A 22,570-nucleotide genomic window follows, 5' to 3' on the forward strand; every position below is an offset into this window, starting at 1 on the left:
GTCGGCTCTTTCTTGGTTCTCCGACAGCAATCCAATCGAGCTTTGTACAACGCAGATCTACAGTCAAGCTTTGCACAAAGCAATTACAGCACGACTGCCATACACGCACAAGAGATCGGCGAGGATAAGTAGTAGAGTCAACGGAGAGCACTAACCTGCAGCTGCAGAGGAGGTCTTGCAGCGGGGAAATATGAGAGGAGCGCTCAACAAAATGCAAGTGGAAGGAAGGAAGGAAGGGAAACGAGGCGTCTCTTCTCCGATCCATACCTGTATATCTGTATAATTTGCAAGTGTGGACGAACATGCGATGCGTGTGTTGACCCGTGCGGTAGGTAAAGACTCCGCGGTTCCACTTGCATAGCCCGCTCGTGGTTCGTGGAAGGAATGCTCCGCGCCATGTAGCTATACCGATTCGTTGCTCCGTCCCAATCAATCGGCGAGACGCCTGGTTTTCCTTCTCTCGCCCCGTCTCTGACTTCTCGCACTGCCGGTCGCCACTGCCTACTCCGCGGCCATGGGGAAGGGAGGCCGGCATGCTGCTGTTGCTGTGTGTGCGCGCAGCAGTTGTTGCTTGGATGGGCACTCCCATCCCTGATGGCCTTCACTGCTGCAAAACCTCCTGGGAAGCTCACCAATGCACCACCTCCCTCCCAGTTCATCGTAATGTTTTGCACGCTAGGTGCTTGACAAATTGTCCAGGTGTGCTAATGGTCTTTTTATGGTTGTGCTGCAGGCTACATTTGAGACCGAGAGGGCGAGACCTTGGAGCTAGCTTCGTTTCCTATCCTATTTGCTAAAGGATTTGGTGGGTCCTTGTTCTTCAGTTTTTCCCCTCCATTCCTCTTGAATCTGTAAAGAATAAATATCTGTTGTTGGTAGTCTAGGTATCACGACTGTACACAATTTTTGGGTGCATCAAAGTACAAATTGACATGCTACTTTGAGGTTGATAGATGATACTATTAGCTTTGTACTCTAAGGCTCGACCCTCTCTCGCGCCGCCACCCGCGAGGTGGCCGAGGAGGGCCTCCCGATCAAAACGCCGCCAGTCTACCTCCTCCTTCCTCGCCGCTGCCAGAGATTGCGGCCGGGCGAAGCCCGACCGGCGGCGGCGGCGGCGGGGCTAGATCTTCCTCTCGCGTGACAGGGCGAGGACCGGCGCGCTCGCGGGCGGCGGCGGGAGGAGGCAGGGCGAGGGCGGCGAGCTGGAGAGGAGCCCCGAGGAAGCCCCCGGTCACCTTGCTCGGGGAGGCAATGCGGGGGTACGGGGAAGGGAGGAAAGGGGGGAAGTGGTAGGTGAGCGGGGGAGAGCGCGCGGCGACGGCGGGCACCGGCCGCAGTGGCGGCTCCGCGGGGGGGAGCCTACGGCAGCGCCGCAGGAACCCTAGGAGGGGGTCGCGGGAGCCGGTCGCGGGAGCGGGTCGCAGGCACATTGCATATATTTAAACATATCATACTCTCTCTCTCTCTCTCTCTCTCTCTCTCTCTCTCTCTTTAAGCACTGGTGCATAAGCACCCATCGCTGTACATGGCCTAAACAGCCTCTCGGTGTTCCTCAATTTAATTTATTGTTCTGGATGGTAATCATGTCGCTTGGTTTTGTCTAGTCTTGCATAAGACCTGACATCTATTTTTGTAAGCAACTGGTCCTATAACTGTAACGTTTTACTGACTCTGGGACCAGTGTTTTATGTTCAAGTACAATTGACCCGTATTGGCATGCTGCTGTTACGCCTGGTTGTATTGTGGTGAACATCAGATTGCATTTGTCCAGTAGATGCAGCTGTAGGATACCATGGGTTTCAACCATCTGTTGATAAATGACACGATACGGTCAAGTATAATATGGGTACCATTGTGGACAAACTCATAGTGTATTCAACATTACACCCCTTATTATGTATACATGCTGGTACTTTAAAACATCACATTGGACAATTCATTTTTATTTTGTGAGCTTCCGTTATTCATTGTTGAACTGAATGAATGTAGCGGATCCTTTTGTATTGGTGATCTGCTGATAAAGCGGGAGAAAGCTTGATTACTGTGGAGCCCTGCAAATTAAAGTCTTGTGCTTCCATGTATTTCCCTCTTATTGGGGTTTCTCTCTTAAGGTTATGCCTCATGCATTCTTTATGTACTACTTGTAGCAATGTACTATGTAGTGGTAATCATAGAAATGAATTATACTCTGCTCTAGATTATTATCAATAGCCTAAGACAGAAATGCACTCTACACTAACAGAGTGACTGACAGAAGATGGATGGTTGCATATGTGCATTTCAGCAGCTAAAGGTATCTCGGATATATCTGGTGATTTGAATGGCGGAGAGGTCAGACAGAACGATGCCGCCCAAATATCTCTCGTCTAACTTTGTCGCTTAAAAATTGGATCATCGATCAGTATGTACTTGCAGTCTTGCTTGGAAGTTTTTATGACACCGTTGTAGAGTGAGCAATGGCTCCTCAGTTTTTGGATATATTAACTGAATGTCCTTGCAATTCTATGGAGCGATAGTGGTGGTAGCTTAGCGATGCTAACCCGAGCAACTTTGGATTGAAATCGAGGCAATTGTTTGCCATCAATCAAGCAACAACAGCAACACTGGGACTAGTGAGAATGCAAAACTGAAAGAAAACCATGTTCCTCAAATATTCCTGCACCAAGCCTATTCACTCCTGAACGAGCGCCACTCACTCCCGTCGACCTTAAATAATGCTCTGCTTTCACACCATTCACTCCAAAATATCTACAGAGAGGTGACAGGGGGTCCGCGTTTCGTACAAATTCCATGCGTTATGCAGGGAAAAGGATCCACAGGAAAGCGCAAAGTTCATAACAAATTAAAAATAAGAAACTCATGAAGAAATGTGCAAGGTTCATACCAATTTTAAAATCAGAAACTCATGAAGAAATGTAAATTTTGAGGGAACCCACGTTTCTCTGATCGGAACATACTGCAATGTACATAGGAAAAATATGTACTACTTCTACAATATGATAAAGAATGCTAATCACATAACTGAATAACACCACTGAGAACAATCTCTACACCAATTTTGCATTGGCATAACTCAAACACGCAATTCATGCTCCATCTCGTTCAAGCTTTATGTTCCTCCATTCCTCAATTACCTTGCAGGAGGCAGGACGTTCTTAGAAAATTCATCGATTTCCACGATTGCAACACCGGAGATATGTCCAATGGCAAGGCTACACTATGGTCAGAACTATGAACTGTGAAATAACGTTGTGAAGAAAAATCCCCATGCCGAATTAAAAAACCTTCCTACTATGCTATCCCACGCTTGAGTGGTTGTTAGGATATCTGCTATATGGAACAAGTTTACAAAATCAGTTTTCAGTTGTTGTTTTGTAAAACTCGTTTATGGAATACTATTTTTGGACTTAATAACTTCAAATAGGAGACATATGTATCAGACGCAAGATCGCAACCAAGCTTTGAGGCTACCACTACACTGCTGGGAAAGGGCTTATAGCTGAACCCCAGTGAGTGGCGGGCAGTGTAGGTCACCTGCCACAGTTATTTTTTTAAATAAGCAATGACGAGTACCAAACAGTGTCCGCCAGAGCTAACAACGTAACTGTGGTTGACAAAATTCAACCCCCGCCACAGGTACAATCTCCCGGACGAGGATTGCTTGCGTAACTCAGCTGTGACGGGCCCTAGCTGCTGCCCGCCACAGGTAAATGACCAAGCAGTGGCAAGCAGTAACTAGCATCCGCCACTAGCTATCATCGTTTGAAACCCAATTTTAGCAGAACATAGCTGTGGCTGGTCCTCTACATCGCCCGCTAGTGGTAGGTTGAATAGATGTGGCGGGCCCTAATTGGTGCCCGCCACAAAAAATTCTCGCGCGAGGATGTTTTCCACGTCACTTAGCAGTGGTGGGCAATTCCTGCCGCCCGCCAGTGCTAAAATCGTGTGTAATGTTTGCTTCCTAGTTCAGTGGCTTCCACTCCCTAGTTTCTTCCTCTTCCTGCTACTCCTCTCACCATTGATCATACACCACAGCTCTCAGTTCTTGATTTCTTCTGATCGATCTGACACGCTACATCAGAGAGACGAGGAGACACGTTTTAGGTGAGAATTCTTTTCTAAATTCAACATCGTGTGTATGTATGAGCATGCATGCGTACTTGATTGTTGGTGTGTGGTGCGGTGGACGTGTTCGGCGATTCAACATTCGGTTGATCGGATGCTTTTGTTGAAAATTTTCAGGGAATACAAATGAAAGTGCCAAATCACATCGAAATGTTGATTAATTTTTGTTTCGTCAGGTTGATGTCACTCAATATCTCCCATTTTTAGCAAAGGTCGTGCCGAATTTTCTAATTTTCCATATTCTTAGATCGAATAATAATTTATTATGTTATATATGTATATATGTTGCAGGTTTTGGCGTGGAATGTTGGAACATAGTTGGATGTACTCTATACCATGTGTGTCCAATGATAATTTTAATGTTTTGATAGAGTTCTTACATTTTGCGGAGGAATATGTACAAAAAAAGAGTTCCAAGAAAATATGTTGTCTGTGTGTTGTTTGCGAGAATGATGTTATGTACTCAAGTGAACCAGGAGAGTTGCATAAGAACTTGTTGCCTAGTTGTTTTATGCCCGGTTATACGACATGGGCAAGTCATGGTGAGGATGGGATGTCATGTGAAGGAACGGACAATGACGAGCAACAGGAATGAATGATGGATGGACGTGTCGAAACTGCAAGAAGAGATTGTTGTCATACTATGTGAGCTTGAGGTGTACTTCACACCCTCATTTTTTGACATCATGGTGCATCTGCTTGTCCACATTATCGGAAACATCATAGACCTAGAACCAGTATTCATCCACAACATGTTCCCCTTCTAAAGATCAAATGGGATACTCAAACGAAACGTTCATAACAGGTCACATCAAGACGGAAGCATCGTCCAGTGATTTCTATCTATAGAGGTTATTTTGCTTTGCATAGACTACCTTGAAGTCGAGAAACCTTTGGGCATGCCCAAGAATAAGCACATTGGCCGGCTAAAGGGCGTAGGTCACAAGAAATGGAGAAAGAATATGCATGTGACCTTTGACGATCCCAACCGAGAGCCCGACTTCATAAGAGCTCACACTGTGGTGTTACAACACATTAAGTGTGTCAACCCATATGCTAGGAAGCACATGTTGCGGTTGAAAACTGAATACAGGAAACACGGGATAAACCGCTCCGATGTGCAACTAACAAATGAGCACGACAAAAAGTTTGCAGGTTTGTTCAAGACATACGTGCGGGAAAATCCATTGTGAGAAGATGATGAAAGAGCTACTGAGCTGTTCTCCTTGGCATCGGGATCCGCATTGAATGTGACCACATACCAAGCCTATGACATCAACGGATACATATTCTATACGGAGGCCAGAGACAAGGTAAAAGGTGTGTACCAGAATTTAGGGGTGACACTACATGCATACACCGCTAATGAAAAGAAGGAACACTACAACAGAATCAAAGAGATTTGGGAACTAAGGTACGCGGATATGCCCCATGTTCCATGTTAGATGGGCGAACCACGTACTTTAAGAAGACGATTATTTCACTACCATGGTTATACCACCACAAAATGAGTCCACGAACGTGCTTGCAATAAGATTGTCAATGCTTCTACATAAAAGACCCAATTAAGCCTAGCCGTGTGGTCTACTGAAGAGGAAAGAGGAGTATCGTCGGAATGGACGAAGTCAATGATGAGGAGGACTATGACCAATTAGACGACTACCCCGCGGAAGAACAACGAGGCATCAAACATGTACCGAGAAGAAAAAGATCAACATTGCCTAGTGATGACATTGCACCATGGTCAAGACTGAGTCAGAAAAGGACAATAGTCCATACCAGGAAGAGGATAACCAAAATTCATGTGAAGACCGTCAGTAGAATCCATTAACAACTTAATTCTAATGTCTTTATATGAATGTTATTTTGTACTATATAGACATATATAATGTGTGGATCGGATCGATAATCACTGCGTAGAAGCATTGTGACATTCAAAAAAAGTTGCTGTGGCGGGCGTGCTAGGTGGACCGCCATGTCAGATATTTGGGGTGGTGGGTACGGTAGTGGGCCCGCTGCGCCAGGCATTTGCGGCTGTCCCGCCCGCCACGTAGGTCCGATCCAAAAATTACCGGCCCCCCATCTACCTTACCTTAGACGCCTTTTGTTCAAACCATGCCCCCGCTCAGCGAAATCGCCCATCGCCGCCGTGCGCCGCGAGCCGTTAGACCTCACCGGCCATGCGTGCTCGCCTCTTGCGCCGCCACCACCGCGTGCTCACCTGCCGTGCTTGCATGGCTTTTGAGAGGGCGCCACCGCGGGGTCACCGTCATGTTCCCACTCTATCCCAACAATGCTGTTGACCACTAGATCTCCACCAGCACAGGAATGACAATTGTGACAATTGTCCAAAACTAAGAGTGGCAAAAGTGAAATGTCAAAATCTGAACTGGCATAAGAAAAATTGGCAAAATCGAGAGTGGCAAAAACAAAATTTTCCCTTTTATCAAGGGTCATGCCAAAATTTCCACTCAATAATAACTCTTTGTCAATTTTGCACTTCGATGAATGGATCCCCACGCCAGAGCATCATCTGAAAAGGAACTCAACTACAACAACCCTGATGTTGAGAGTAGCCCCTGACGTTGAGATGGGCGACGACCAACATGAAGAACCACCCACTGGGCGAGGAGAAACGAGCCACACCGATGGGGCTTCATCTAGCACCGCCTCCAGCAACAAGAGCAGTCATAAGGCTAGGGAACCGAACAAGCTTCATGAAGGTATCATTATAATAACGTAAGTTGGCCCAAAAGGAGATCCCATCGCCCCAGATGGCGCGGCCAAGACATATAGCAAAATGCTAGGTTGCATCTTGAGAAATAACGCCCCGATCGGTTGCATGGATTTCGGCGCAGAAAAGCGGAAGCTACACGAAGTGTTAGACCGGAGTTATAAATTTCCGTCTAGCTCTAAAAAAATGACCGATGAGTATGCCCCATCCAAAGCTAGCCGCATACATCAGCCTCCATTTTTTTTGGAGTCTACAAGCTCAAAATAGCTGAATATCCAGTTCCAGTTTAACTAAAGCAAATGCTTAAATGCAATAGTAGTTCTAATTAAACATCACTATCCAACAAAGTATTAAGATTGTAATAGCACATTTGTATTACTTGTCCTATTTAACTGCACAGGGTTGCTCAATCAAATCTTAGTTCAGTTGCATATGAGTTGCTCGATGTTGAATGTGTTGATACATTTGAACAAACTCATCAAATTTGGCTAGATTTTGCTCTGGCAGTACGATAGGATTACCCATGTTATCAAATTGAAGAGCTACGATAACATCCTCACCCTAATCCACCACGATTATGTTGTGCATGATTACACAACATGTCATCACCTCCCAAAAGGTCTCCGGATCTCATTGTTTAGTAGGTCCACGAACAACTGCACAACATACTTGTAGAACTGCAAATGCCCTCTCAATATCCTTTCCAGCTGCTTCTTGTCTTTGGCCAAAGTGAGACTTTGGCCAAGTGGATCAGAGATGGTCTTGACAAAGGTAACTCATGGAGCATAGATACTATCAACCAAATAGTATCCCATGTTGTATTCATATCCATTGACAGAGTGGCAAGGAGGAGATTCGCCTTTAGTCAGCCTAGCAAACAATGGTGATTGTTGCAGCACATTGATTCAACTATGAGACCCGGGCATACCAAAGAAAGCGTGCCAAATCCAAAGATTTTGTAAGTGCAACTACTTCAATAATGATGGTAAGCTTCTTAAAATGATCTTGAAATTTGCCTTGTAGAGCTTCAAGAGAGTTGTTCCATCTCCGATGCATGAAGTCAAGAGATCCAAACACACCTGGACACCATCTAGCTTTAGACATTGCCAAGGTCCTGTCTGTGTCTACGACAGTTGGTTCTCTCAGGTACTGAGGTCCAAACACTGAGACCACGACAGTAGGAAATCTTACCATGTCATCTCCGCATTGCTCTTACACATCTATAGGTATTCATCCCATGAATTAGCGGCAGTGCCATAAGCAAGCATCTATAGTGCAGTCGTGCACTTCTGGTAACTAGAGAACCATATCCTTCCCACGACATCCTTCTTTAAGATGAAGTAATCATCAAAGGGCCGGACGCCATAGAGCCGATCGAAGACATTATTCACATCCAAAAGAGCCAACCAAAAATATCGGCGAATAGGTATCGAGGGCAAGGTAGTGGTCCATCAGCATCAAATGGCCGCACGCCCTGTTGCGGTTGAGCACTTGATGACCCTTGGTCGATCCATATAATTTGACAACATGCTCTTCCGCACGCTTCGCGTCTGACCGCCTGCATCATCGGTGTCTCATCTGTGGAGTCGTCTTTTGTCGGACAAGCCATCCAACGACTCAACATAGTGCTCATATATGTACTTCATATCTAAACAGTTTTAAAGAAGAAGGGATAAAACAAATTAGCACATGCGTTTCAATGAACACTTGTCAGGCTTAGTACGTAGTACCGTAGGGTCAGATGGTACCTGTGCGGCGGATGGAGGGGAGGTGTGGAAAACCGGCATGAAGCCTGGGTGTAGTGTTGGAGGATACGGAGTCGTCCAGTTTAGGGAAGGGTGTGGCGGGCTGGTGGAACAGCAGAGGAAGCAAGTGAGAAAGTGGATGCAGAGAAAGATGGGAGGATGGGGATGTGGGATCTAGGAGGGGCTTTGTGTGGGCCAGTGGTGTCAGAGTCCTACGTGGTTGCTGTCTAGACTCGTGTAAAGCCCCGTAGTTTGTTTCGTCTTTCTGGAAAAAAGTGCGTCCGAACAGGTCGGCGGACCGATGCGGACCCGCTTTGAATGGCTAAACACGTCCTAACGGCGTAGTCCGGACGGTTGCGGGCAGTTTGAGGGTCCGAAGATGCCCTTAGCACTTCTTTCCCTCAAGGGGCTTATTGAGCTTGGATGTTCACACATTTGGCTAGGAGTACTAGGATCATCCCCATGGACAAGATGGCTTTAGTTTGTTAGGACGTTATCTACTCCTGTGGCGATGCTATTCTCACGTAGGATTATCCCACTTTGTTCCCACTAAAAGGTTGAAAAGAAGATGTGTGGTACTCCATCCATTTTTATATACAAGGCCACTATGAAATATACATTTTGCATCTATATAAGGCCACCAACAGTAATCGAGGCTAAATTAATGGTAGTTTCTCATACTAACAACCTGTTTAATACTTGCATGCATGCAGTCATAATGACAGTCATCTACTTCCACCATTCAGTTTCTTTGCATGCATGCGAAGTATTAATGATCCCAGTAAATAAGAAAAAAAGTTGACTTATAAAGCATGCATTAAATTTTACATTGGTACCTGTAATCCGAGTTTGTGGCCTTGTATACAAAAATGAAGGGAGTAGTAAAATACAGGGCGTTTAAAAAACATCGTTACCTTCTTGTGCCCTTGATGTATGCAAAACATAAAACACTGCCAAGACCAAAATGAAGCGTTCTTTGGCACCTACAAAATTATGAATCCTACTATTAATTCCAACATGCATACATAATTTAGCCATGTATACTCTACATCATAAAACAAAACAAAAAACAAAAGAAGAGAGGGGAATGGTGGAGCCATGCTCGGATCCTCTGGTTTTATATAAGGATTTCAACTGAAAAGCAAGCTGGTAGTTAGAGTGTTACTTTTGCATTCCCTGCTTTCTGCCAGGTTGATTCGGATCCAAATTGAAACTTTCCTCATGCACATGTGATCAGAAGAGATTCGACAAGCACATTTATTTAGAGTATGGTTAATAGTATAGCCAGCAACCGGCTACATAAACTTGCCATGTCATATATAGTCAACTTAATAGCCAAATATAGTAGCTAGTTACTTAATAGTACTACTTTACTAGTACATGGCCCACCATACATTTTGGCAATAATTCTTGGAGCCGGTGTTGCAGCTGGTTTTTAATGTACAACCCGCTTCGCTTCTCGCTCCTCTTCTCTCTCATCTAACTCAGCAAGAATACAACATTTTAATCCTCACAACGTGTTGATTGTATCGTATTAGACTTGCTCTTACTATGGTCATCACTCGTGTTTCTTTAGTACTATGGCCATCACTTGTGTGTCTTTAGTACAGGGACCCGACAAAAAAACTATGTCTGAGGAGGCACGAAGTCACAATATATTGTAGCGGGTGCTGTAATACCTGTAGGTAGTGAGGTCGTGGAGAGAAACACCTGTGGCACCTGACGCGGTAGCCAACACTGGACGATCTGGGAGGTAATCCATCACACCAGCATTTTGTTCACTGTATCGGTTGAGCCCCTTGATTTCACGGATACATGTCTGTGTTTGCAAATCCCAGATCTGATATTAGAAAATGAAGGAGAGACGTTAATTTGAGATGTGCGGCATGCAACCACGCGATACATCTGATATCATATTTTTTTGTTGAATTAAGAAAATGATCTAGTATTTATACGCGTGCCGTCCCATGTTCTGATCCTGTAACAATGTAGTGCCGCTGATCACCACCCGTGGGATAGTAAACAACACATGCTTGTCCCTCTTCGCACTTGAGGCTGATGACATGAATGGGAAATAAAATTCTCCAGACCTGTGAATGAGAAATAAATAAATTATATTATACGGACAAACAACATTATAGGCCTCCCTTCAAAGAAAAAGAAAACATTATAGGCACGAGCACGAAAGAAAAAGGACTAATAATTAACCTTCATTGTGCCATCTTTGGAAACACTGGCAAACGTGTTGACATCATGCGGATTAAACATGACTTGGTTTACCCGGTCCGAGTGCCCAGTGAATATCCGAATGCAAACCCAGCTCTCCTTCCAGTTCCAAAGCTTAATCAGCTGGTCATCAGATGCTGATAACAGAAATGGTTCAGTCGGGTGAACGGTGAATGAGATGACCGCACGACCGTGAGCTTTGAATTCCTTGACTCTCTTCATTGACATGCATTCATACACGTGGATGTACCCATGCCCATCACCCACCACGAACAATTGCTCCGTCGACTGTGCGATGAACCTAACGGAAGCGATGAACCCACCGTAGTCGGAGCTAAGCGCTCTGATGGCATGAGTCAAACCAGGGTAGAATCCATGCTCCCTAATTCTTGTCTGCATCGCACAAAATATCGATACAATTGAAACTCTTGAACATCTTACTTTTCAATGCGTAATATATGATGTGAGGGCCCAGCCCATCAATGCATCCCAAGAAGAATACGGCTCCATCCTACGTATATACCTGGGTCTTGTAGTTCCAAATGACAAGCCATTTGTAATAGGCTGCCAAAATCCTGCATCACATGAGGAAACATGGTAGGGCAATAAGGAAAAATACAAAGGTGAACATGGTTCCACGCGCACCCACGTGAATAGTAAATTCAAAAATATACAAGGAAAATTGAAAAATATCTAAAATTTTCGGATAACAAACTCGGTCGACCATTCTACTCACGTGTGAATTTTCAGAAAAATATTGACACCAGTAGTATTCTTAGTGAAGAAACTACAATTGGGACCTTACTGTACATTAAATAGTGTTTCTTAATATAGCTTCTTTTTTCATTTTTGCCCAGAATAATAAGGATGTAATTGCTTTGTGAAACTTCAAACACAGGTATATCGGTTGACTAAGTATGTTAGAAAAAATATTCAGATTTTTTTAATTTTTCTAGTATTTTTGAATTTACTATTCATAAGGGGTGCGCGTGGAACCATGTTCACCAAATCCGCATCCAATAAGAAAAATACAAAGGTGAACATTGTTCCACGCGCAATAGCTGGATGACACGTTACACACTTATTTTTTTTATTTACAGTTCTCATGACCGATCATTGTTCTAGTTGTCCATTGTAGTTAGCCTCCGGGGAGGAAGAAAGGCAGACCCCTGGGCGCTTCTTCTTTTAGAAACAATGGCTCCTCCAGCCTGGTTTTGTGGAGAGTGTCACTGACATTTGGTGGCAGGCAATGGAGAGGCCACCCCACTGTTATGGGCCGTTATGGCACAAGATCAATGGTTGGCAACATAGCATTCGACGCCTACGACATCACCTCAGTGGTTGGGGAGTGAATGTAGGTAGCATCTAGAGAAAAAGGCTTTAGTGGCCGAAGTCCCAACATGGACCTTAAAGCCGGTGTTGTTGGTGTCTCGATGAATGGATGGGCATGGAGATATGAGATCGAAGACGATCTAACCTTCCCAGCTTACTGCAAGGAGTTGTACGGGTAGCAGAGGGGAACATAACAATGGATTCTGGGGGGTGATGCCAGCACCGCATTATTTCATGCGCTCGCTAACGGGAGAAGGAGAAGATGTTTGATTTGGTACCTTAGGAGTGGGAACAGAATCATTTCCCATGACCGGGAGCTCTGGAACCAGATTTATGAATTCTACCGCGAGCCTCTCGGGACTGCAGAACCTGGATGGGCACATATCTCGGCAACAACGTGGAAGATTAAGGGAAGGGTATCAGAGATGGATAATAGGAGTTTGGTGGCTCCATTTTCCCTACAAGAAAATACATGTCTCTAGACGAGATTAAGACGGACATGGCTCCCTGTCAAAATGGACTTCCGGTGATTTTTTTATAGGAAATTCTGGGCGCTGGTAGGCCCTCAGAAGTTTAGCTTGCTGGATGATTTCACATGGGGCCTAATTGATATTAAGAGACTTAAATAAGGGGTGTTAACCTTTTTGCCGAAGTTGAATGGAGCGGATGGCATTCGGCAATACAGACCGATTACATTGATCAATGTCAGCTTTAAGTTACTGGTAAAGAGTTTTGCCTCCAGATTGGTGCGGGTGGCCCACAAGATGATCCACCCTAACCGGACAGTGTTTATCTGTGGTAAGAGTATCCTCCATGGGAATGTGGTTTTGCATGAAAGTGCTACGTGAGACCAAATGCTCTCGAGGGGAGACATTAATTTTCGCTTGACTACGTTAGATTGGAATTTATCGATGAGGTACCAGATGGACTAGTTGTATGATGTAACTAGTAAACGGAGGTAACATTAACAGTGAGATAGGAGTACTCTTTAGAAATGTGAGGGGGGGGGGGGGTCGATCCGTTGGATGATCCGCTATTCCCCCTCTTATTTAATACTGTGGCCGATGCTCTGACAGCAAAGCTCCAAGGCAGCAAGCCATATTTTGGTAGTGGAGGCCAGGGTGGTACTTGGAGGGCTCTCTCATCTACAATGTGTGGATGATACACTCATTCTCAAAAATGTTTCAAAAGAGTGTTTTGTGTAATGCAGATGTACTATACAAAGCACTTTTCTTTCAAGAGAGTGTTTGTGTAGTCCGGCAGAAATATGACGCTGGTGACGTTGCTCAAATTTTGTTGCACTGCACAAAAATACCCAATGGCAGCGCCTTTAGCTGGTAGCATTGCACCAGCTATCGACTCAAAATTGCACTAGATTGGGGCCTATGATATAAAGTCATGGCGATTGCAAACTAGCTATCTCCATTTCATTTATGTACATCCAAGTTAATATACTTATTCAAACATATTTGTAGCAAGCCAGATAGTCATGGTCAACTAGATATCTGAAAATGATCTATGGTCTAGACATGAAGAGATGAGATGGGTACGTTGTATCTACTTTACGATGGCAATGATGTACATGTACACAAGTTAAAAATGTTGAAATGAAATATTGATGATATACATGCAATAATGATACTATTTGTATGTAAGGCTATGAAATGCAAATGTATGTGTGTATGGGATGATATGCAATGTTCATACTGTTTTGTATGTGATGCTATGAAATGCAATGTTGGTGATGTAATCTATCTCTGGATGAGGCAGTGTAATCGGGGCTGCACTACTAGAATAGTGTGCTAGCAGTGCAGCCCTAGTTACCAAGGTCACCACAAGTACACCAACCGCCCAGAGTGTACCGTCGGTCAGTACTAGCTTGTTTCGTGTTGCCCCATCAACAATCACCATTGACCAAATGGCCGACCGGTCAGTGATCACTAGTCATCACTCACAGGTGAGGTAGTCCGCTAGTGATGAGGTAGTCATCACTGACGGGTCGCCAAATGGTGAGTGATGATAACTTTTTGTCATTGGTGTTGATGGACCTATAGTAGCATGAGTCCCTCATTCCAGAAGCGTGGGCCATCCAGGAGCACACATATGCCTTCAATAAGGTGTTTTTTGAGGCGGCTCCTAGTAGGGGGTGCCCTTGCCCCTAATTTCTTGCCCATGGAGTTGAGGGTCTTAGTGATATTTCCCAAACGTATGTACTTTTTCAGAAACTTTTGCTTCCGTTTTCTACTCTAATTTATGCGATTTGAATGAATCTAACCCGGACTGGCGCTATTTTCATCAGAATTGCTATGGTCTTATTTTTGTGTAGAAATAAAAGTTCTCATATTGAGCTAAAAATTTACGAAGAATATTTACAGAATATGTAAAAAATATTGGCGAAGAGAACTACTGGAGGGGGGGCACCCAGGAGCCACGAGCTCAGGGGGCGCGCCGTGTGAGCTTGTGGGTCCACATTCCTCCGTTAGCCCTAACTCCAACTCCATAAGTACCGTCTCGCGGAGAAAAAAAATCAGAGATAAGGAATCATTAAGTTTTACGATACGGAGCCACCGCCACCTCCTGTTCTTCATCGGGAGGGCTAATCTGGAGCCCGTTCGGGGCTCAGAAGGGTGGATACGTGTTATGATCTACATACCCTAAGGTGACAATAATTGGATTATTTTCGGTGAGGACCATAGTATGAGGAGTTCATGTGTTCACTATGTCTTAATCCTTTATTCCGGTTCGCTATTAAAAAGACGCCTTAATATCCATTAGATTTCCTTATGGACCCACTGCCGTGGGAGGGTAGGACAAAAGATGTCATGCTAGTTCTTATTATAAGCACGTATGGGTATATACGGAACACATGCCTACATTACATTGATGAATTGGAGCTATTGTGTGACTGATATATGACTGTTATATGATGAATATCATCCAACATCCAACATAAATATCCATCGCTCGTTCAATGCCTGCGCTTTTGTCATATTGATCTTCGCTAAGTTACTTTTGTTGTGGCTGCCGTTACAATCACTACAAAACTTCTACTGTTACTATTACTATTGCTATTTTTATTACTGCAATCAAACTATCATACTACCGCGCTAATAGACACTTTGCCGCACATATTTAGTTCTCCGGGTGTGGTTGAATTGACAACTCAATTGCAAATAGTCAAAATATTATTTGGCTCCCTTTGTGTCGAATCAATAAATTTGGGTGAAATACTACCCTCGAAGATTGTCGCAGTCCCCTATACTTGTGGGTTATCATTTACGCCCTCGAGAATGAGGCCCTCGCCCTTCCTCTTTTTAAGTGGAAATTTGGGCAGCCTTGGCATACTGGAGAACAGGCTCAACCCTTGGCCAAGATGGCCAGGACTTCTTTGTTGGGATGCTTGATATGTCTTGAAATAATTTTGGGGTCATCTCCCTTATTCCCAATGTTGTTGGGGCCACCGACATTATGCATTTTAGGCCTGTTACTGTGATCAACACCCTTCAGCGCGTATTTACGAAGGTGTGCACAATGCACCTAGCTCCGATCACTGGTAGGGTGATCCACACCCAGCCAGTCGACCTTTCTCTGAGGTCAGGATATCTTCGATAGGGTGCTCGTGCTTCACGAGCTTGTCCCCAAAGTCAAGTCAACGAAACGAAGGGGGGGGATCTTCCTTAAACTTGTCTTCTAGAAAGCATATAACCACCTGGAGCTCTTATTCCTTCGTCAGGTCCTAAAGCGGAGGGCCTTTGATGACTGCTGAATCATCTGGGTGATGCAACTTGGATCCAGTGGTAGTACGACCATTAACATAAATGGTGTTCTAAGCCCTTGCTGTTGGAAAGATGCCCTAGAGGCAATAATAAAAATGTTATTATCATATTTCCCCGTTCATGATTAATGTTTATTATCAATACATTCTATAATTGTATTGACCAGAAACTCAGATACATATGTGGGTCGATAAACAGACACCCTGTCCCTAGTGAGCCTCTACTAGACTAGGCCGTTGATCAAAGATGGTTAAGATTTCCTAATCATAGACATGAGCTGTCATTTGATAATGGCATCACATCATTAGAAGAATTCTGTGATGGATAGACCCAACTGTAAGCTTCGCATCAGATCGTGTCACTTAGTGTATTTGCTACAACTTGCTTTATGTCAAGTGTCTGTTCCTTAGACCATGAGATCATACCACTCCCGATTGCTGGAAGAATACTTTGTGGATATCAAGCATCACTTCGTAACTGGGTGATCATAAAGTTTCTCCACAGATATATCGGAAAGTGTTTGTTCGGTTGCATGAATCGAGACTAGGATTCGTCCCTCTGTGTGACGTTGAGATATCTCTAGGCCCTCTCGATAATACAACATCATGAATGGCTTTCACGGATTTGACTCATGAGTTTGATAACAGGGATATTGTATTACGAAATGAGTAAAGAGACTTGACGGTAACAAAATTGAACTAGGTATGTCCGTTTCTTGTTTCTAGAAGATCTAGGACGGTTTCTGAAGCTTCCATGATCTTGTAAAAGAAAGAAACCCTTTCTATAAGTCATGAAGACGTGGACCAGAAGACTAAGAAACTACACAATCTGTTGATTGACTGAAAAACCCAAGCTGAGTAATGATGAATGATATTTTTACACTCATTTCAAGCTCGTTTAAACCGGCATATTTCATTAAAAGAGAGATATTTGCTCCGATGTTGCCATTAATGACTAATGAATGCAAAGGATTCCACAAATCCTCTCTTTACTGTTTTTTTCATAGGAAATGGGCTGAAAAGGGAAGATATCACGTGGGAGAAAGGAAAGGAAGGGAAATAGAGAAGAAACAAATCACCAGGAGGCGTCAGAAGGCCACCAGGGAGAAAGACGACATTCCATGCGACCGCACGCGCTCGTATGAGCGGTCGTTTGGCGTGGAAACCAAGGCAGGTCGTGCACCTGAACAAATATTATTAAGGGGACCCCGTCAAAATGTCAAGAGAAGGAGCAAAGGAGGAGCGTGGATCACAACCACAACCCATTCATCACCATCTTCATCCACAAACCCTAGCCGCCGCCATCTTCACCTCCATAGCCATCTCAGAAATCATAGCCCTCTCTCATCTAGTTCATACTTGTAATCGTGCATCACACAAGGCATCTATTGTAAGACATATTGCAATCAATCAATCTCAAGATGTGTTCTTCAGTGATCTTTTCTCGCGATCTGATCTCCATGTGTGAGTAGTCCGGTAAGGTATGTGGTGAGGCATGAGACTTGCAGGCCCAGGAATTTGGTGAAGGGGTCGATGGAAGTCTTTGACACAACGTATTGTATGTGTAAAATAAAATTGCATCGTGAAGTATCTCTTGTCTTGTCCGCGATCTTCATCCCTGTAGGTACCCAGAATCATGGAGATTGAGCACCGGTGAGGTCAGGGGCAAGGGGACCATGAAGTTTTATATCAAACACCGGTGACAGTTAGGTTTAGTTGGGTAACATGGATGATATCCTTGGGGATTCATGAGGTGTAGTCATTGAACGCCCAAAGCTTTTGTCAGATATTATTATCTTAATTATGGGGGCAACCCCGCGAGATAGATAGGGCCTTCGGTAGGACAACTGATTCTTGATGCAGGACTCATGTCGGTCAAGGTGTAATTTGGACACATCCCCATCCCAAACGAAGCAAGCACCTCTTGATGGGTGACTTCCTAAGCACAAACTAATATCATTTTTTATCCCAACACCAATACATGGTTGTGAGCATTAAGACCTCATCACTGTACCTTCTTTTTAATATATGTGTTTGAATCACAATTTGCTTGTTGATCTGGTCAAAAGTTGGATTTGACACTTTGACAAAAGCTTGCTAGAGACCATCGCTTCAAGGGAATCTTCCACTCGTGGGTTCGATACCCAGGATCACCTCTAGAGAAATAGGTGTGGGATACCCTTTCTTGTTCGAATACCAGATTAATAAAAAGGAGATATCAAGTAACTTGTTGGAATGACCGCTCCAGCTCTGGGCAGTCTAATCCTACATATCGCCGGACAAAAGGAATTGCATACGGGATTAATTGAATCCTCAACATCGTGATTCAACCGATGAAGATCTTCATTGAATATGCTAAAATCAATATGGGCATCTAGGTCCCACTAGTGATTATTGATCGGAGAGGTGTCTCGCTCATGTGTGTATGATTTACGAACCCGTAGGGTCACACACTTAATGTTCGGTAATGCTAGGGTAGTATTGGGATATTCATACGGTGAAGTACAAAAGTAGTTTGCAGTCCCGGATGGGATCCGGGAAATCACAAGGAGCTCCAGAATCTTCCAGGGGCAAATATTAATAAATGGGAAGCTATATTTGGAGTCGGAAAAGTTCGGAGGTATGCCAGGAGTGTACTAGAGGTACCGAAGGGTTCCGGAGGTCCACTTGCCTTGGGGGCCAACATGGGCTGTAGGAGGGAACCCTGGTCTGCATGGCCAGGTGCACCAGCCCCTACAAGGTCTATGCGGCTGGGCTAGGGCAAACCCTAGGTGATGCGGAGCATCCTACGGACATCACCATGTCAAGAGTCCATTCGGCAAGTGACACGTGCGACATCTACTTCACATACATAAAGGTTAATCATCTCCTTTACACGTTTTCACTTGCCCCTTCGAGGATGGTATACTACTTGGCATTCCTCTCATGTGCATGCATAGCTATTACTGAAGCTTCATCGACGACGAGGAGGAGTTCAAGCACAAGAGAACATCTACACCATCCAAGAAGGGAGAAGGAGGAGGAAGAGGGACCCCAAGACGCAAAGCACCGGAGACCTTGGACCACCCCGGCTGCACGGCCTCGTATGCCCCGGGTGCTCGGACCCCCGGCCCCCAAAGGGTGCGGCCCCTGACCACCCCGGGTGCTCGGGCTTTCACCACCGGGTGCCCGCACTCCTACCCTTGGGTGCCCGCACCCTCAAGTGGCGCTACCCCGGGTGCCCGGACTTCACCCCTGGGTGCCCGGCTTCGTCATCCCAGCGGCCCCCGGGTGCCTGGACCCCTTTACCCCGGGTGCGCGGACCCCTCCCACGATGCCTGCGTGCATATTGGGTTAAAATGACCCTTGTACCCCTTTTCTCCATTATTTCGTCCCTAGACTATAAGTACCCCTCCACTAGCTCATTTAGAGGGATAGCAAAGTATATGTGAGATATTGAGAGAGTTTTTCTCATCTTCCTACCCTTGGAGATCATGTCCTCCTAAGGGAGAAGATCCTCTTGTGGATATCAAGACCCCATCTAGGGAAGAATCCCCATCATTGGATCATCAAGACCTCTCTCCTCATAGGATTGGGATGAACTAGTTACCTCTTGTATCTTCTTGTGTTGGATTTGGACCCTTGTATCTCTCTTTGTGTGATTGGATCTAGTCAATTTGAGTGTTTCCCCTCTCTTGTGTTCTTCGTGTTCTTGGGGATTTCCCCTCCAATTCGTGAAAGATCTCCATCGAGGGTTCCACCCTACAACATCTTGGTATCATGAGCCATGGTATCTCACGAAATTGGAGCCCCCCTCGTTCTCTAGCCTAATTTTGTTGTGTTTCTCACGAAAATTTCCCACCAAAAATAGCCCCAATTTTTTTTGTGATTTGTTGGTTTGATGAGGTTTTGTTGGATTTGATCCATGGATTTGCTTGGTTTCAAGTGGATCTCGCCTTCCCCCATCCATCTCCATCTTTCCCTCCACGAAATCCACGAATTTCTCCCATTTTCCCATAAATGTCCGCCCAAATCCGTGACTCCCGGGCACCCGGACCACCCCGTCCAACCCCTCTGACCACCCCGGGTGCCCGCTCCCTCGACCCCTGGGCACCCGCACCCCCTCGAATCAGCCCACCAACAAAAACCGTTTCGGCCATAATTTTCACCCCCGGAGTCCGATTTTGACGTTCTTTGGCTCGTTGAGTAGCTATTGACATCCCCCATCCATCTGGATAGGTTCCAACACCATTTGACTTCATCAAAATTTTGGCATTTTGGCTTCTTTGCCTCGGCCATCCACTATATCATCCGCAAAACCACCATAGCTTTCCGCAACCTAACCCTTTTAGTTCCATATAGCATTTGTGGTTGCTTGAGGGGTTACTTGAGTCTCCTAAGGTGTTTTGGCTACTTAGTGATTGTCGCTTCGTCATCAACCACCACCACCACTCCCGCATTGCTAACTCCGGAACCACCTACGCTTTCCGCTACCACCATTTGAAATTCTCCTTTGAGATTTTGAGTTTGCAGTTTTTCCCGTTTCCTAGGTTGTTTCGGCTACCTAGGAACAGTTCGACATCGACAACACCGCCGCTCACCTTCGACAAGGACTCGACATCGACCACTTCACCAATTTGACACCCTAACCGTAAGCAAGAACAATAACCTCTATATCATCTTGGTATCGTGGTATCCCATCATTGTACATTCTTGCCTTTACATTGTTAACCCCTTAGCCCATTTTGTGTCACTTGCCTATCGAGACTAGCCATTTAAGTATTGTTGGCAACGTTACATGTGCACATTAGTGATCCGATCATCTTGGTATCATCATATTGAAGGAAATATGCCCTAGAGGCAATAATAATGTTATTATTTTTATTTCCTTATATCATGATAAATGTTTATTATTCATGCTAGAATTGTATTATCCGAAAACATAATACTTGTGTGAATACATAGACAAACCAAACGTCACTAGTATGCCTCTACTTGACTAGCTCATTAATCAAAGATGGTTATGTTTCCTAACCATAGACATGTGTTGTCATTTGATTAACGGGATCACATTATTAGGAGAATGATGTGATTGACATGACCCATTCCATTAGCTTAGCACCCGATCGTTTAGTATGTTGCTATTGCTTTCTTCATGACTTATACATGTTCCTATGACTATGAGATTATGCAACTCCCGTTTGCCGGAGGAACACTTTGTGTGCTACCAAACGTCACAACGTAACTGGGTGATTATAAAGGAGCTCTACAGGTGTCTCCAAAGGTACATGTTGGGTTGGCGTATTTCGAGATTAGGATTTGTCACTCCGATTGTCGGAGAGGTATCTCTGGGCCCTCTCGGTAATGCACATCACATAAGCCTTGCAAGCATTGCAACTAATGAGTTAGTTGCGAGATGATGTATCACGAAACGAGTAAAGAGACTTGCCGGTAACGAGATTGAACTACGTATTGAGATACCGACGATCGAATCTTGGGCAAGTAACTTACCGATGACAAAGGGAACAACGTATGTTGTTATGCGGTTTGACCGATAAAGATCTTTGTAGAATATGTAGGAGTCAAATATGAGCATCCAGGTTCCGCTATTGGTTATTGACTGGAGACGTGTCTCGGTCATGTCTACATTGTTCTCGAACCCATAGGGTCCGCACGCTTAAGGTTTCGATGACAGTTATATTATGAGTTTATGAGTTTTGATGTACCGAAGTTAGTTCGGAGTCCCGGATGTGATCAATGACATAACGAGGAGTCTCGAAATGGTCGAGACATAAAGATTGATATATTGGACGGCTATATTCGGACACCGGAAGTGTTCCGGGTGATTTCGGAGAAAACCGGAGAGCCGGAGGGTTACCGGAACCCTACCGGGAGAAGTAATGGGCCATACGGGCCTTAGTGGAGAGACAGAGGGGCAGCAAGGGTGGGCCGCGCGCCTCCTCCCCCCCTATTCCGAATTGGACAAGGAGAGGGGGGGCGGCGCCCCCCTTTCCTTCTCCTTCCCCACTTCCTTCCCCCTCCTCCTCCTTGGCGCGCCTATAGGGCCGGCCGGCCTCCTCCCCTTGCTCCTTTATATACGGGGGCAGGGGGCACCCCTAGAGACAAGTTGATCCACGTGATCATATTCTTAGCCGTGTGCGGTGCCCCCTTCCACCATAATCCTCGATAATATTGTAGCGGTGCCTAGGCGAAGCCCTACGATGGTAGTACATCAAGATCGTCACGACGCCGTCGTGCTGATGGAACTCTTCCCCGACACTTTGCTGGATCGAAGTCCGGGGATCGTCATCAAGCTGAACATGTGCTAAAACTCGGAGGTGTCGTAGTTTCGGTGCTTGATCGGTCGGGCCGTGAAGACGTACGACTACGTCAACCACGTTGTGCTAACACTTCCGCTGTCGGTCTACAAGGGTACGTAGATCACACTCTCTCCTCTCGTTGCTATGCATCACCATGATCTTGCGTGTGCGTAGGAATTTTTTTGAAATTACTACGTTCCCCAACACATATCATTCCTTGTGTCACAAGATTGTTCCCGCATATACACAATTGCTATCTTGGTTTGTGCATTTCGCATAAGTGGCCATACAAAAAAAACAAAAGAGTAAGCTTTTAAGCAAAAAGAGAGCA

The 22,570-nt window shown here is 45.0% G+C and overlaps 1 protein-coding gene across 1 annotated transcript in view; it reads right to left on the reverse strand.

Moving 5' to 3' along the window:
- Positions 1-5,054: 5,054 nt before the first annotated feature.
- Positions 5,055-22,570, reverse strand: part of LOC125516554 (uncharacterized) — a 36,247-nt gene continuing 18,731 nt past the window's right edge. The window contains exons 4-10 of the mRNA XM_087545797.1: positions 11,357-11,408; positions 10,816-11,226; positions 10,563-10,697; positions 10,287-10,447; positions 9,522-9,590; positions 6,350-6,517; positions 5,055-5,145 (exon numbers count right to left, since the gene is read on the reverse strand). Of these exons, the coding sequence (XP_087401923.1) occupies positions 5,055-5,145; positions 6,350-6,517; positions 9,522-9,590; positions 10,287-10,447; positions 10,563-10,697; positions 10,816-11,226; positions 11,357-11,408 (1,087 nt within the window). The remainder of the gene's footprint in view (positions 5,146-6,349; positions 6,518-9,521; positions 9,591-10,286; positions 10,448-10,562; positions 10,698-10,815; positions 11,227-11,356; positions 11,409-22,570) is intronic.

This window comes from Triticum urartu, chromosome 3A (genome assembly GCF_056163025.1).
Source record: "Triticum urartu cultivar PI428250 chromosome 3A, HENAU_Tu73, whole genome shotgun sequence".
NCBI classification, from domain to species: domain Eukaryota; kingdom Viridiplantae; phylum Streptophyta; class Magnoliopsida; order Poales; family Poaceae; genus Triticum; species Triticum urartu.